The sequence below is a fragment of the Drosophila sulfurigaster genome, chromosome 2R (genome assembly GCF_023558435.1).
Source record: "Drosophila sulfurigaster albostrigata strain 15112-1811.04 chromosome 2R, ASM2355843v2, whole genome shotgun sequence".
Lineage (NCBI taxonomy): Eukaryota > Metazoa > Arthropoda > Insecta > Diptera > Drosophilidae > Drosophila > Drosophila sulfurigaster.
This window is the reverse complement of record NC_084882.1, coordinates 1,981,745-2,000,135: the sequence shown is the minus strand read 5'-3', so window position 1 is coordinate 2,000,135 and position 18,391 is coordinate 1,981,745. Positions and strand designations below refer to the sequence as shown.

The following is an 18,391-nucleotide window of genomic DNA, read 5'->3' as shown; positions in this document are numbered from 1 at the left end:
ATATACAATACTACGATGGTAAATATGGCATGTGTTAAACCCTATACTGTTGACATTATTATATTTCAATTATCGGCCAAGCCGTACTTACATACTTTTAGTTTTATATAGATGTACACAACTCACTGATGATCAGGCCTGATGATGAATGATGTTTGTAGGGTGTTTTATTTTTTTGTGGAGATGATGTTTGTTTGCTGTGTGAACTTCCAAAAAGAGAATTAGAATAATGTTAACAGTATTGAATAACGACTACATACCATACCATGTGCTTATAAAACTATGTATATTACAAGAATAAGAAAGCTACGTTAATTCATTCAATTTAATTTAACATTAATGCAAATATCAATACTTTTAAATTATACAAATTAATTAGCGGCAAATTGGCTATTAGCCGCGGAAGGTCATCATGGACGGCGACAATACTTGGGATGCTCCTATGGGAGCATCACTGTTCAGAACATAGAAGCACCAACTATGCTCTATGCCTCCTCTGAACGGCTCATGGGTCTCTGTTAGCCGATGCTAACAATTTTGGCGCGGCCCTATGGGGCAGCACCGGTAGGAGACCTGTCGATCCTCTGCTCGACTGCTTTTGCCTTTTCGAATTAATCCAAGTTAGCCGGTGCTGCGCGCCGATAATGCGCAGGTGAAAATACTATATGGCGGTGGCCAAACTGTTTAAACGCTTTCTAAACGTTTATAGACCCACGCCGCGCTAACTTGCAAATGCCTAAAAATATTTCTTATTAGAAATATGTATGTGCCTATGTAACCTACGTACCTTATAATTATCCAAACAATACTCTGGTGGCTATGTCCACGCAGATGGAGAAAACTTTCCTTCGATAAAATTCAGCGCTGGATTTGCTGAATTTTATACATACATAAATTTGCATAAATAAATTTGCAAAAATTTTCCACGCGCCTTGGTATGGGAAACGGAAAATGAAAATTTCTTCTTCTTCTAATGTGTCTTCGATATTCGAATATTGAGCTTACACAGAGTTGATCTCAACTATTCGATCAATCTCTGTAATTTATTTGTGTGAATGGAAAATTACTGTCAAGGGCTGCTAACTCGACTAAGTGATATGTAATATGCGATTAATCGATATTAGTCAGCTGGATATGTTTACATATCGTGAAATGGCCAGAATTTGCAAATGCAAATTTAAAATTTAAATTGCACCCTCACACCACAGGTTTGAAGGCAGTGGCAAACTGTCGCTTAAAGCTGAAAAAAGGTGATGTTTACCAAATATCTTTTGCGTGAAAAGTGCCTAACTCCTTCCCATCTAAATCTTCAAGAAGATACAACGAGTTGCCGATCTTGCTTTTGATTCTGGCTTTTACTCCTACGGGCGCCAATTTGGCGTTGAAATTATTGGCCAATTTACTGAGCTTGAAGTTTTTTTTTCGCTTTTGAGAATGTTCTGTCAGTTCAAATAAAATTAACTACTTATATCCTTAATAATTTTTAACATAGACCCCCATCAAAATTATCTAATTCAACAGAATTCGAACCGTCGTCGCATGCAGACGTGTATTTATTGTGCTCCGGGAAAAAAATATTCAATAAAATCACATAAGTGCAGTGACTGGTTTAAAAAAAATCTACAATAACGCGAAAAGACGCTCTTTGCGATGATATCGCTAATGTTTATATTGATTGCTTAATTAATTAATATAAATCATAACAATTAAAACTCTAACTAATCAATCTCGATTACAATGAGTCAAAACGACATTCGTGCACAACGTCACCGTGAGCAAGACGAGAGACGGCTCTCACAACAAAGAAACAACGCGTACTTCTCTTTTAAAGCGACCGAAAATAATGCAAGCTCTGATCAAGTGCGGTCAATTACCCCCCCAACTCGACCGACCTGTTAAACGTTGAGAGCAATAGAGCGCGCTCATGCTCTCCCTCGCTTCCATCGATGTCTCTGCAGCCTAAGAACGCAGTAGCCAGCACCGCAATTTCGCTGACAACGTCAACCGTAACAACAACAACAACCGCAACTGTATCGACAGCGCGTTTAACGACATCATCAGCTAGCAGCGCAAACATTACTACGTCTGTCGCTGCGCTGCACGAAAAACAAAACAAAAACAATGAACATATTAAGCCGGCTGTGCAGACTGGTATGGATCGCTACATTCAAATTAAAAGGAAGATGAGCCCTCTAAATTCTCAACGCAAAATAACCCGTGGCAATGCAGCAATAGAAACGGACATGAACTCGAACCGATTCAAAATCTTGGCAGACGCCTATGAGGTTGAGGCGGCCGAATCTACTGAAGTCGAGAAAAGGAAGCCAAAGCCTCCGCCTATTTATATACGAGAAAAAAAGTTCCAATGTTCTCGTCAACAAAATTATTGAGCTTATAGGCAAGGATAACTTCCACATAATACCCCTTGTAAAGGGCAACATTCACGAAACAAAAGTTCAAATGAAGTCTGAAGACAATTACAGAGTATTATCGAAATATCTTACCGATAATAAAAAGAACTTTTACACGTATCAGCTTAAAAGCAGCAAGGGCTTGCAAGTCGTACTTAAGGGTATAGAATCTGAAGTAACGCCTGCGGAGATAACAAAGGCACTACAAAAGAAGGGATTTAGCGCAAAGACAGTCTTCAATATCCTTAACAGGGATAGAAAGTCGCAGCCACTCTTTAAGGTTGAGCTCGAGCCAGAAAATAAGCCCCTGAAGAAATACGAAGTGCACCCAATATATAATCTTCAGTTCCTGCTGCACCGGCGAATTACAGTTGAGGAACCGCACAAACGCAATTGTCCGGTACAATGTGCGAACTGCCAAGAATATGGTCATACAAGGTCATACTGTAAACTGCGCCCGGTGTGTGTAGTTTGTGGAGAGCTTCATGACTCCGCACACTGCCCAGCGAGCAAAGATGACAGCAACTCGAAAAAGTGCGGCAACTGCGGTGGCAATCACATTGCTAACTATAGAGGTTGCCCAGTTTATAAGGATCTGAAAAGCCGCATCCACCAGAAAGGAATTACCGCCCGCACCCAAAATAAAACATTGCAAGTCTCCAGATCAAATCCTGAAGTCTTCTTCTCGACTGCAGCCAGATCCTCACTAGGACCTATTAACTCTGAAAAAAGTGTGACATACGCAAGCGCTCAGGACCGGCTACCCCTGCCCCAAAAATTTCATTTCTGCAATCAGCATACCAAGAACCGAACATGGCTCAGCAGCATCAATCGCCGGAGCAGTCAAATAGCAACTTCGAAGCTATGATATGCAGCTTACAACAAAGCCTAACAGAATTTATGTCATTTATGCGCACAACTATGCAAGATTTAATGCGAAACCAAAATCTTTTGATTCAAATGCTGGTTACACAACAATCCAAATAATGACTCCCCTACGGATCTCTACGTGGAACGCTAACGGCGTTTCGCAGCATAAACTTGAGTTAGCTCAATTCCTACTCGACAATCAAATCGACGTAATGCTGCTTTCAGAAACACACCTTACAAACAAATACAATTTTCATCTACGAGGATATACTTTCTACGGAACAAATCATCCAGACGGTAAAGCACATAGTGGGACTGGAATTCTAATCAGAAGCCGTATTAAGCACTACTATCATAACAAATTTGCTAAAAACTACCTACAGGCCACATCTATAAATATAAAACTAAATACCGGCAACGAACTTACACTAGCCGCCATATACTGCCCCCCTCGCTTTACTATAGCTGAAGATGAGTTTATGCAGTTTTTCAACTCACTAGGAAACCACTTCATAGCAGCAGGAGACTACAATGCCAAGCACACACACTGGGGATCTCGTGACTCCAAAAGGAAAGCAGCTCTACAATGCCATTATCAACGCCAAGAACAAGCTCGACTATGTTTCTCCTGGCACACCAACATACTGGCCGGCAGACCCAAAGAAACTGCCCGATTTAATAGACTTTGCGATTACCAAAAACATTCAAAAAAATCTGATAAGCGCCGAATGCCTTTCGGATCTTTCATCTGACCACTCGCCTATACTGTTTATTCTACTCCGGCATCCAGGAACATTGGAACAATCACTAAAATTGACCTCACAGAAAACTAATTGGATTAAGTACAGAAAGTATATAAGCTCACACATTGAGCTAAGTCCCCATCTCAATAATGAAGCCGACGTAGACAGCTTTGTTAATTCACTGGAGTCTGTACTTGTCACGTTTGCCAACCATCTTAAAAATGTATTTCAACCAAATCCTGCCACGAGTGCGTTTACTCTGCGACTTTACCAAACGATCCTCAGCTTCAACGTAAGCCAATTGAATTTCGCCCAAATGAAATCGTTAGCATCATCAAAAATCAACTGAATCCGAAAAAATATCCGGGATGCGACCTCATAACTCCCAAAATGATCATCGAGCTCCCATATTGCGCCGTTTGCACTATCACCCAGCTTTTCAATGCCATCGCAAAACTTGGCTACTATCCAGTGAGATGGAAAAAGTCAATTATAATAATGATAGCAAAGCCGGGAAAAGACCACACAATCCCCACGTCGTATAGACCTATAAGCCTACTTTCATTCTTATCTAAATTCTTTGAAAAATGCGTTTTGATACGGATAAACACATACCTAAGACTCCAGGAAGGAATCCCGTCACATCAATTCGGGTTTCGTGAAAAGCACGGAACAATTGAGCAGGTCAACCGGATAACATCAGAAATTCGGAACGCGTTCGAAAAACGAGAGTACTGTACTGCCATATATTTAGATGTATCTCAAGCATTTGATAGAGTCTGGCTAGAAGGTCTAATGTACAAGATCAATACAATGCTCCCCAGCAACACACATAAGCTTTTAGAGTCTTACCTTTACGACAGAAAATTTGTTGTGAGATGCAACACTGCTATATCTGATGACTTCACTGTTGGAGCTGGAGTTCCCCAAGGTAGTGTGATAGGGCCAACACTATACGTCCTCTACACAGCAGACATCCCGACAAGCACACGAATAACAACATCTACGTTTGCTGATGATACAGCTATTCTTAGCCGCTCAAAATGCCCGAGGCAAGCAACTGCGCAGCTAGCTCTTCATATAATCGATGTCGTAAAATGGCTATCAGATTGGCGAATTAGAGTGAAAGAACAAAAATGCAAGCACGTTACATTCACCCTGAACAGGCAAAACTGTCCGCCGCTAACGTTAAACAACACTCTACTCCCGCAAGCAGACGAAGTGACATATCTAGGAGTACACCTCGACATAAGACTCACATGGCGCCGGCACATTGAAGCTAAAAGAACACATCTAAAGCTAAAAGCCAGCAACCTTCATTGGCTTATCAACGCTCGGTCTCCCCTTAGCCTTGAATATAAAGTCCTGCTGTATAACTCGGTACTAAAACCTATATGGATGTACGGCTCCCAGTTATGGGGGAATGCCAGCAATAGTAATATTGACATAGTCCAGCGAGCTCAGTCAAAGATCTTGAGAACCATCACCGGGGCACCGTGGTACGTTCACAACGAAAACATACAACGCGACTTAAACATCCTACCAGTCAAAGAAGTGATCGCAGAACAGAAAGAAAAGTACTTTACCAAGCTACTGTTGCACCCTAACCACCTGGCGAGAGGTCTAACAAGGTTGAGCAACCAATCACGTCTTCGTCGTAATGACTTACCTACCCAGCGACCGACTTGAGGGACGCGCAACCAGAATGCAGTTTTAACACACTGTTAGCTAAATTTTAATGTTAAGATTCGTAAACTTATTGTTAGTCTCAAAATTTAGGAGAAGATTCAATAAATAAAAGCAAAGTCCTCAAAAAAAAAAAAAAAATTGCGTTCTCAAGGTCCATTTAATCTTCAACTGATCACAATTTCCAATTAGCCAATTTAATAATATTATCAAGCCTGTTACTAGTAAAAAAAGTTTTCATGCTTATGTCATTCTCGACGCAAACTTGCCAATGTAACTGTGTCAACGTGCAACAGCTCGTGATACAGCTCAGGCTTTAAATTGTTTCGCAATTGTGCCACTATTTCCTCATCCGATAAAGGATTACGTAAACCATCTGCGATGGATACCATCGCATCGAAGAAATCATCAAAGCATTCATTACGGCCTTGTTTACGCCTACGCATCGCATCTTTGATATCTCGATCGGTGCGTTGATCGCGATATCTCTCTCGTAGACGAGTACACAAAATGAACCAGTTCATCTCGTGTTCCATTCGGTGACAACGCCAAAAGAAGTTTAAGGCTGTCCCCGTGAACAAAACATGACCGTATTTATAGAGAAGATCAAAATCACCATTCAAGCACTGCTCGGTTAAGCAACTTACTCTATAAATGAAATCTTCAATAGAAATGTCTGTGCCAGAGCCACTGAACTTGATATGCCAGTTGGATATCTCATTCGAAGATATCTGAGCGTTCGTCAGTAGAATTACGACGAATTGGTGAGTTATCATTTCGGATTGTAAATTGTCGATTTCTTCTATTGTTGCCAGAGAATATGGGAGGCATTGGTACGTCCCACTCTAGCTGAGGTTCTTCCGGACGTTCTTGTTGAACTCCGGAAATGGTTAACTTTCGTATGACTGCACGGATCTCGTCCGTTAAAACTGTTGCCATGTTAACTCGATATGTCTCTAATGAACTAGATATTAATTGTTGAACACGTTCTTCCGATATGCCGTTTGATTCAGCCGGAACTGGTATAGCTGGATCTACTCGAACCGCTGCTGATGTGTTCGCTCTTTGATTCACTCCAGTATTTATTCTTGGGTTTGACCTTGTATTTGGCCGATTTCTGGGCACTGCATCCGTGTTGATACTTGGATTGTTAGTTCTAGCATTTCTGGAGGATGGCTCATTGGGTTCTATTGGAACACTTGCTATATCATCTAACTGACTGCGCGAGCATGCACGTCGACAGACTGGACATGTTTCATTTTCACTCAGCCATGTTGTCAAACATTGTCGATGAAATTTGTGCTTACATAAGGTTTCAGCAAATTCAGTTAGACTACTAGTGTCATTACAAATACTACAGCTCGACTGCGGATCGCGTGGTGGATTTCCCATCAAGTTATCGAGACTACGTCGAACTGCCATATTTGACGCAACAAAACTTCACTCCAAAAGAAATTAACTTAACTAAACAACAGAGTTGAGTCTGCAAAATGTTCAAGCTACTCAATAGCTAAAATAACCTCAAAAAAAATTAAGAAGAAAAAGAACAAGTAAGAAAGTTACAGTCCAGTGTGCTCGACTGTGAGATACCCGCTACCCATTTTTAATAAGGGCAAAATATTGCGGTATTATTTTCAAAATATACGGAAAATACTAAAAAAATACTAAAAATGTTCCAAATGGTATGTTTGGTATATCGATACAGCACACCATTCAAAATATACCATAGACGGCACAATGTACCAGATTGTCGGCCAAAGCAACTAAGAGCCCTAGTAAGTAGGCATTTTTGCCCATACAAAAGTATTTCTTTAATAACTTCCACAATTTTTATCTGAACCAAATTTTCAGGAATCATAAATACTGTAGTAATTATACTATATACCAAAATCCGCAACTCTAGCTTTAAAATTACACTTGTTATTCGATTTTTTTGATTTGCGGGGGCGGAAGTGGGCGTGGCAAAAATTTGAAACAAACTTGATCTGCGTGCAAACATAACAAATGCTGTCGAAAAAAAATTATAGCTCTATCTCTTATAGTCTCTGAGATCTAGGTGTTCATACGGACAGTCGGACAGATGGACAGACACACAGACGGACAGACGGACATGGCTATATCGTCTCGGCTGTTGATGCTGATCAAGAATATATATACTTTATAGGGTCGGAGATGCCTCCTTCTACCTGTTACATACATTTCCTGCCGGCACAAAGTTATAATACCCTTCTACCCTATGGGTAGCGGGTATAAAAATCGAACCAATGCAAACGCAGATTCGCGGAATACAAAAATAATTATTACCAACCGGTAATTTCGGGAAAAATAAACCAAAAGAAAGATAATAAGATACGATACTCAATACGACAAACTCGGTAATCAATATAAATCATAAAATTTTGGGTCTTATCCTTTGTACAATTGGTGTGTCAAATTATAAATAGGATGTCGTATTCTGCCAATAAAAGATATCAATTTTGTTTTTCCATTTTGTGGAAAACTGCCAGGATTCGATGTTTTCTTAAGAGAGGAACTGACGAAACACTCCATTCAGAACAATCTCGATCTTAAGTGAAACAACACTGTTGTAATCAGATAATAGTTCCCTGGTATAGTTCCGCTAATTAGTCAGACTATCAATCCGAGGTGAACTTAAATCTTAATTACTTCTGGGGTCTAATTCGCATGTTTGATTGTGATCAGGATCCAAATATTCAGAATTCCTGCATATTCCAGGCAATCAAACAATTGAACGTTAAAGTTTTAGGGGTACTATTGCAGGTCAACCCGCTAACACGCCTCGGATGGAAATCCTTGTACTTTATTTTATTTTCATATCTAGCATGTCGAGCTTGCTTGGCCTCACGTTCGGGCGCCATTTAATTATATAACAAACCGATTATACACAGCCTATGATAACGTACTCTGCTTCCGGGGACCGACTGTTGCTCAGGGCAAATGGGGTGGGTTTGTGTTATCTATAGGAGCTGAGGTTACATTATTAAAAGAGGTAAGCAGAGTTTATCGATATCTTAAACCTCAAAAATCTGAATTGGCATACGAACAAGCCTAAAAGTCGAAGATCCTAGATGTCATGGATCACCTTCTATACCCTCCCGTCCTGTAAAGCCCATTATGGTCTTTACCCTTTTCATTGTTTAATTTATGACACACACAACTATACTCAGTTGCCCGAAAGGCTTAATTTAATTCATTTTCAATAATATCATTACGTTAAGATTTTATAATTGGACTCATTTTCACGGGCGGTCAATACCCTGTAACTCTTCTTAATATTTATGGTACTAAACAACTATATATACAATACTACGATGGTAAATATGGCATGTGTTAAACCCTATACTGTTGACATTATTATATTTCAATTATCGGCCAAGCCGTACTTACATACTTTTAGTTTTATATAGATGTACACAACTCACTGATGATCAGGCCTGATGATGAATGATGTGTGTAGGGTGTTTTATTTTGTTGTGGAGATGATGTTTGTTTGCTGTGTGAACTTCCAAAAAGAGAATTAGAATAATGTTAACAGTATTGAATAACGACTACATACCATACCATGTGCTTATAAAACTATGTATATTACAAGAATAAGAAAGCTACGTTAATTCATTCAATTGAATTTAACATTAATGCAAATATCAATACTTTTAAATTATACAAATTAATTAGCGGCAAATTGGCTATTAGCCGCGGAAGGTCATCATGGACGGCGACAATACTTGGGATGCTCCTATGGGAGCATCACTGTTCAGAACATAGAAGCACCAACTATGCTCTATGCCTCCTCTGAACGGCTCATGGGTCTCTGTTAGCCGATGCTAACAATTTTGGCGCGGCCCTATGGGGCAGCACCGGTAGGAGACGTGTCGATCCTCTGCTCGACTGTTTTTGCCTTTTCGAATTAATCCAAGTTAGCCGGTGCTGCGCGCCGATAATGCGCAGGTGAAAATACTATATGGCGGTGGCCAAACTGTTTAAACGCTTTCTAAACGTTTATAGACCCACACCGCGCTAACTTGCAAATGCCTAAAAATATTTCTTATTAGAAATATGTATGTGCCTATGTAACCTACGTACCTTATAATTATCCAAACAATACTCTGGTGGCTATGTCCACGCAGATGGAGAAAACTTTCCTTCGATAAAATTCAGCGCTGGATTTGCTGAATTTTATACATACATAAATTTGCAAAAATTTTCCACGCGCCTTGGTATGGGAAACGAAAAATGAAAATTTCTTCTTCTTCTAATGTGTCTTCGATATTCGAATATTGAGCTTACACAGAGTTGATCTCAACTATTCGATCAATCTCTGTAATTTATTTGTGTGAATGGAAAATTACTGTCAAGGGCTGCTAACTCGACTAAGTGATATGTAATATGCGATTAATCGATATTAGTCAGCTGGATATGTTTACATATAGTGAAATGGCCAGAATTTGCAAATGCAAATTTAAAATTTAAATTGCACCCTCACATGCTGCAGTTGGGCCTTAGCGGCCTTGGTTCACAATCTGGTGTATTTTGCAGTCTTTGATATATTTTAAATGCAATAGTATATCGATATAGTAAATATAGCCTTCGGTATATTTTAGTATGTTTATACCTGCTACCCATAGGGTAGAAGGGTATTATAACTTTGTGCCGGCAGGAAACTATGTAACAGGCAGAAGAAGGCATCCCCGACCCTATAAAGTATATGTATTATTGATCAGCGTCAACAGTTGAGACGATCTAGCCATGTCCGTCTGTTCGAATGTTTGTCTGCACGCAGATCAAGTTTATTTCAAATCTTTGCTCACTTCCGCCCCCGCAAATCAAAACAACACACACCCCTTAGAATATGTTGTTGCTTAAGCAATTTGACCAGATATGATAAATCGGTCATAGTGATTTAAAAACAAGTTAGAAAGCTACAGTCGAGTGTGCTCGACTGTGAGAAGATACCCGCTACCCATTTTGAATGAAAGCAAAATATTGCGGTATTATTTTCAAAATATACCGAAAATGCTACAAAAATACTAAAAATATACCAAACGGTATATTTGGTATATCGATATAGTACCACATTCAAAATACACTATAGACTGCACAATATACCAGACTCTCATCCAAAGCAACTAAGACCCCTAGTAAGTAGGCGTTTTTGCCCATACAAAAGTATTTTTTTAATAACTACGGCAATTTTTATCTGATCGCAACGAATCACAATTACTATAGTAATTATTATATGTACTGTACTAGGGTCGGTAGGTAAACAATTTGAAATATTTTGTTAGTATTTTTGCGGTATATTATTTTGGTGTATATTGTGAATATTATCGCAATATTTTGGTTTTATTCAAAATGGATAGCGGGTATGTCACAGTCGAGCATACCCGACTGTAGCTTTCTTAGTTGTTTTTCAATAGAGCTTGAACTTATATAATTTTCTTAAAGTAACAAGCTAATTTTCTTAATTTTGTAAATTGTAATTTTGGTTTTCTGATTTTTTGATTTTAAGAAGATAAAGGAATTGAAATACTTGGGTCAATATTATAAATAATACAATTTTCATTTTAGAATGATTATTTTCTAAAGTGATAATTTAGACAAATCATTAAAGATTTATATTTGTAATGCCGTGATATTGGTAGTTTGGTATTTAATTATTAATAATTAAAATACGTTGTATTATGTTAATTATTATAATCATGTCATTAAAAATAGATGTCAGTAAACAATGTTCCGCTAATATAATTTGCTCCTGATATTAGAAGAGCACCAGCTGTTATAATGTATATTGGTATATTCTGTTCAGTTAGCTTTGTGCAACCTACAAACTTTTTATAATAGGGGTTTACATAACAATTTAATTCAGAATTTACTTCGGCGAAGCTATTAAATATTTATTTTTATAAATTTCAAATACCTAAAGATTGTTGTTGTTTAGCAACTTTGTTTTTTAAAAATAGTTTTCCGTCCTTTTGTGCTATTTCTTTTACATAGTACAACTTACAATTATTATTAAAAGATGTATATGATCGAAAAAGATGAAATATCTACAAAGTATATTATAGTATGGTTTCATTTTTTGGATTCAATATTTTGACTATTGAAAATGTTATAGTATTCTGCAAATCTTGTAGGTCAATTAATACCAATTTAGGTCGATTTTTTTTATAACAATTTTATCGTTGAGTTAAATATTTTTTTTAAATTCGATACTTTGGCTATTTATCTAAAAATTCCGGAATTTATTTTATTTGGTTAATTATTGCTTAGGTTTTATAAAATGTTGTCGAGTAGTAATATATTAGAATTTGTTTGAGATTTTCATGCGCACGGGCATTTGTCTATTCTTTGATAATGCCTTTTGTGGTCGTCTTTGCTCGTGGTATCTCGAAGGAACTTTCTGGTATAAAGAAAATTTAAATTAAATTTTCAGAACAATGAATACATATGAAAAAAGTTAAGAATAGCTATCAAATCGTCAACTTTAATATTATTTTCGACTTATTATTAAACACTTCGTATTTCTCGTGAATTGTGAATATATTTTTTTTAATAACTACTGACAGAATGCATTGTTTCAGTATTGAATGACTTCTTATTATTTTCATAAGATATGTTACTTATTATTACTTTTGATAACGCGTCTGCAACGATGCTAGTTGATCCTGATTTATACATATAATATTTGAAGAGAAAATTCGTCAATAAAAGCATGTCAACTTTTCATTTTTTAATTAGATGACAACGGTTAAAAATCTTTATGGATTTCTTATTGGTTACCCCGTATAAGTAATTTCTAATATTTTTCAAAACTATGTAATTTCTTAGCAATATCGAATGCGTTTGTGGTAATATACAATAAGGTTGTGTTAATTAATGTAAGTAGTTAAGTTATTGCCGCATAATTATTTAATCCCTAAAAACAACGGAGTTCTCTTAGATTATTGTACGGAGAGTATTCTACAATTGTTTTAACCTTCTGGGTGGTTTGTTTTTATCATTATATAGGACTCTATGTATTCGAAAACTTCGGATTCTTTATGAAAAAAACTTAGATTTCTTAGATGTTTGTTTTAGATAGGATTTCAATGATTTCTTGTAAATGTGGTTTAGTGGTCGTCCACATAAATCTGTCCTGAATAGCGTATTTATTCAGTTTTCTGAAGACAATAACTAACTGAGAGCCGTGTTTGTTAAAACCATTAAAAGTCCGTCTTGACTCAGGAGGATACCAGGCAAGACTATTTCCAGATATACGGCAGCCCCCCAAGACCGCCGAGCGGAACCCGTCCTTGTCAACCAACACGAAGTTGCTGAAAAAAATGGGAACAACACGGATCCAAAAGCACTCACGTTTCGAGTGCCGTCTTCCCCGTGTCCAGCCAGACCGCCGCAGTGAGAAGTATGCTCACTCCTTTTGCACTAGAGGAGTGCCGTAAGCGCGTTGGCAGGGCTAGGCACGTGCCTGGTGCGTCGGACAACAGTCTGACGGGTGCCGGCCACGGGATCGTTGACACAGGAAGTGGGGAGTTGTGCTCCTCGAAAGGGTGCCGGTTGGTCGCGTCGGCCTCTGGGTTGGCACGCTTCCCACACGCGGCTCCCACATGTGCAGCATCGTGTGGTGATCCTCGTCACAATGCCTGCACTGTCCTCCGCTGCGACAAGTGCCCCCCTGAGTGCTGAAAAGCTAAGCAGTTGGGATTGTACTTATAATAAGTACTGCCCGGAGCCGGTTTAGAGGTCCCATTCCAACACCAATCGTAGGGGTTCGCTCGATGGATCGTCGAGTCGAAAAACAGAAATAAATACTTGGCAGGTTGTCGAGGACTGTTTGTGCGACAGAGCAAGAGGTCAGACTTCCTGCTAACTGGGGAAGCCATCACGGCGGCAGGTGTGTATAACAGCTGAACTCAGCACCTTGTGTCTTAACTGCCAGGAACGACTACATATTAGCTGACTGGGAAAGAGTGGACTGTATGATTGTTGACTGTGGGCGTCGGGTTGACTCGTTAGAAGAAAACGAGGGTACAAACGAATCGGATAATTCTCCCGGGAATACAACTTGCAGGACTGGGTCTTCGTGGTCACCCTAATCTTAAATGAGTTGACCTGCCTAGAGACCTTCTTGCGTGGGTCTCTTGAAACTATCTGAGCGTTCGTGCTTCGCCTCTAGGGTGCGATACCGAAGGAAAGCGTTCATGTCAAACAACGTTGGAATGTCGGTCTTTTGAATGGATTTTTCCCAAAGAGAAAGGGTCAATTTGGGAAGCGTCGAAGAACTCAAGAAGACCAGGATACAATCCCTATTCTCGATGTTGATCTTCGAGTGCTCTAAGGCTGTCAGACACCCTTGAATGGTACTCTGCAGCTCTCAGATAGCCGAACCTTGCACGGCCTGGAATGCATTTGCTATTTGCTCACTCAACTGAGCTACACACTGTTCATAGACAACGTAGCAGTAGTCGTACTTGGCCTGGATTGTAGGGAGCTCTTCTGTCGCCATCTCTTCGGCACGCACCTGGTCCCGTCGGACTTAGCATGTGAAAAGAAACTGACTGTCGACAGAGGGATTGTTGACTCTTGCCGCAAATTGACTGATACGATCAGCAACAATGAGTTTCGTCAGCGCCGACAACGCGAAAAAATGCCGAATTTCCTTCGTGGATAGTGAGTTCTATATATAACGATGATTTCATCTTGCATAGATGATTTATGCTTTCGCCTTTTTACTCTTTTTCGCAAATAAATTTTTGAAACTTACATTAAAAAAAAAAAACAGTGGACCGGCAATCAGTTATTTCTCACAAAAAAGGGGGAGCCATCTTTTTAACCGATTTCATTCCGGTTTTAAACAAATTTTTTTATGCAATTATTTGTACTTTATTCAAGAATTTGTACTTTGCTTTTCAATTCCACTAAAAGTATGCAGGCTAAGTCGATAACTCATGACGACGGACTTATCGGTCGATCACCTCTTAATTTGAAGTGGGTCAGAAATTAGTTGTTTTAAAAATAATAGCACGCTTAATTGATCTTCTGGCTGTCTTAAGAGAAAGACAATAATGCAATGAGTCAACTATTTTTTTTTCCTTTTGCAAATAAGATCCGATTTAATGTAGAAAAAGGCATTTACTTTTCATTTCGGCAAGACAAACTTGCTCGTTTTGCAAATCGAAAGAATCTTGTGAATCATTTTTCGTTTTGAAAACAAAAAATGTGAAAACTGGAGCTCCTCTGTAAGTCTGATTTAGTGAGCTGGGTTATAAATATTTTTACTTGAAGTTGTTATTCGCTTGCATGTAACATGTAACAAAGATATTACAAATACATATGTCGTTAAGTTCTTAAGAAATCTTAGAATAAAATATATTTGTATATTAGAGGTCTGCACGAATGCACTCAACATTTTCGGTTATTTAAGTACAAAAAGCCTGAGTAGCAATTCGGCGTGCCAAAACGGTTTCAACATGCGAAATGAGTGAAATTTAAACCAAAGCGTAATGAAATTTTGGCATTCTCGTCGTTCATGGCTTGCAGAGTAGAAGCAGTAGAGCAGCAAATGATTTTAATTGCCTTGAATGGTGACACATAAACAAACAAGTAAGAAAGCTACAGTCGAGTGTACTCGACTGTGAGATACCCGCTACCCAATTTGATTAAAAGCAATATATTTTGCGGCATTGTTCTCAAAATATACCGAATATACTGCAAATATACTAAAAATACTAAGAATATACCAAATGGTATGTTTGGTATATCGATATATTACACCATTCAAAATATACCATAGACAGCACAATGTGCTAGATTGACGGCCAAAGCAACTCAGACCCCTAGTAAGTAGGCGTTTTTGCCCATACAAAAGTATTTCTTTAATAACTTCCACAATTTTTATCTGATCGCAACCAAATTTTCGGGAATCATAACTACTATAGTAATTATTATATATACCAAAATTCGCAACTCTAGCTTTAAAATTACGCTTGTTACTCAATTTTTTTTGGTTTGCGGGGGCGGAAGTGGGCGTGGCAAAAATTTGAAACAAACTTGATCTGCGTGCAAACCTAACAAATGCTGTCGAAAGCTCTATCTCTTATAGTCACTGAGATCTAGGTGTTCATACGGACGGACGGACAGACACACAGACGGACATGGCTAGATCGTCTCGGCTGTTGACGCTTATCAAGAATATATATACTTTATAGGGTCGGAGATGCCTCCTTCTACTTGTTACATACATTTCCTGTCGGCACAAAGTTATAATACCCTTCTACCCTATGGGTAGCGGGTATAAAAATTTTCCCTTTACTAAATAAAACTAGCTGCATAATTTTTTGTATTCCTGCAAGCAGATCGGCATCTTAAAGAGCATTTTCAGATGCTAGAAATTTAATTTCAGAAAAACGATGTACTATATGCATTTATAGGTCGGAGATGTTTTTTTTCTGCCTTATACACATATATTTACCTTTGTCCCAAATTTATAGTAACGACAGAAACATTATCTTATTATTATATGTATATAGTTTTACATTTAGATTGAGAAATCCACTTTGTTGGCGATTAACTGAAGCTTTGGACTGAACAAAGCTTAAATATTCATTTACCACATTAAACTTAAATAAGTGTTCACCTTTCAACAAAATTGTTTTATTTTTGTTATTTTAGGAACTGTGCAAATATATGCGAGGAGACCAAAATGCGGAACGTGAACTTCATAGTATTCAATATATTATAGGTTTGGGTATTGAACGAGAGGAACTTCGAGATGAAATTTTTGTTCAGTGTATAAGGCAAATGACAAAAAATCCTACTGCAGAATGGGCAGATCGGTTATGGCTCTTGATGTGTCTTATAATTGTCGCCTTTCAACCCAGCAAACTATTATTCAGGTAAATAGCAAACTCAAAAATATATTTATCATCACAGAATGTTAAATACAGAAAAAAATGTCTTGAAAAAACATGACGACGGGCTGACAATCTGTCTTTTTTATCAGTACACACAAAATTAGTTTATTATTTAACTTCTATCAAACTGTTTTAACAATTTTTACATAAATAATTTGCTGTAATATTAAATTACTTTAGTTTACTTTTCTAACAGTACACACAAAATTAGTTCATTTAACTTCTGTCGAATTGTTTTAACATTTTTTCTTATAAATAAATCGTTCGCGAATATCTTGCACTTTGAGTAAATTTGGCAGCCATCTTAAAATCAAATCATCATATTCATATAATTGTAGAAACAAATTATGAATAATTCGTGTAAGGTTTCTGTAATTTTAGACCAAATGGTAATTTTCAATCGTGGATCTTTAATATGAACAAATTAATATATATCCTTAAAATTATCTGCTTTAATGCATATTTTACTCTTTATAATGTATGTCAGCCATACCGGCTATATACTAGACGTGACCAAATGTCATTGAAAATATGAGGGTCCTTCGGTCAATTGGGGACAATGTACCAGGTACTGGCAGAGAAGTATTTTGAGGATAGATCAAATCCCAAGGATAAATTGGAGATCGACCTAATGCCACTGTTTGAGAACTATTGCGCAATTTAGAACCTTCGCCATTAGTGATGGCACGATTAAACATATGGTTCATATTAATCGATTAATTTGTTTCAATTATCGATTTAATTGTATCGGAAAATAAGTTTCGATTAATTGAATTATTAATCGATTATACTATAAAATACAATTTTACTCGCAAAATTAAAGGTTTAATAAAATTGTATAATGCTTAACCAGCTTAAGTCGGGTATTTTGGGACAGTTCAATCGGAGATTTGGATCTGTAGAACGGTCGTGTTTATTAGCTGCATCAACTTTGCTGGACCCTCGCTTCAAAAAAATATGTCCATTTTCTTGATCCTTTGGCCTTGACTACAATTATGAAACACATACTTGGTGTACGAAAAAAGGCTCGTCGGTGTCGCTGTCTTCAGTGGGAAGGGGTTGATAGGGTTCGACATCCATCGGCGGTGCGGTTTACGCATATACCCCACGTCTCTCAACGTGTCGCTTTCATAGACTTCGGTCCTCTGCTCCTGGAACTCTCGGAGGTCTTCGATGTTAGCCACTCTTTGGTCGGTCGTTGTGTGCTGCAGGCGGACGATGTTTGCTGCGATGAACTTCTTGACCACATATGGACCGTCCAATTTTGGGGCTAGCTTTGCTGCGAACCCGTCAGCAGCATTGGAGAAGTGGTGTTGCCGCAAAAGCACCTTCCCACTATTGCCATTGTCTCCGGCATAGGTTGTAGTTTCTACTCTGGTTGTGGCTCGCCTGGTCCAGGTTTCCTCGCACGATCGCAAATATTTCCTGCAGTCTCTTCGCCTTATTGCAGGGGTCTTCTATTTTGCCGGTGGCCTCTGGTGTCACCTCGTCGTATAGTCCTCCGGGAAGTCGGGGCTCCCTACCCTGTACTAGGTAAGCTGGACTATAGCCCGTGGACTCAGAGACGCTGGAATTTACGGCTAAGGTGATCTCTGGAAGGAACTCGTCCCAATGGTTCTGCTGTCCGTCAATTAGTTGCGGGAGCGCCGTCTTAACCGTTTGCTTGCTCGTTCCGTTGGATTCTCATGCGGGGAATACGGGGCAGTGTGTTGCAGGTCCACTCCAGCGGTATTTAGGAACGCGCTGATTA

General features: G+C 38.5%; 1 protein-coding gene across 2 annotated transcripts in view; it reads left to right on the top strand.

Annotated features, from left to right (window-relative positions):
- LOC133836071 (myosin-VIIa) overlaps window positions 1-18,391 on the top strand; it is a 169,087-nt gene that overhangs the window by 71,381 nt on the left and 79,315 nt on the right. For both annotated transcript variants that reach the window (XM_062266364.1, XM_062266362.1), the window contains one exon: window positions 16,400-16,623. In XM_062266364.1, coding sequence (XP_062122348.1) covers window positions 16,400-16,623 — 224 coding nt within the window. The remainder of the gene's footprint in view (window positions 1-16,399; window positions 16,624-18,391) is intronic.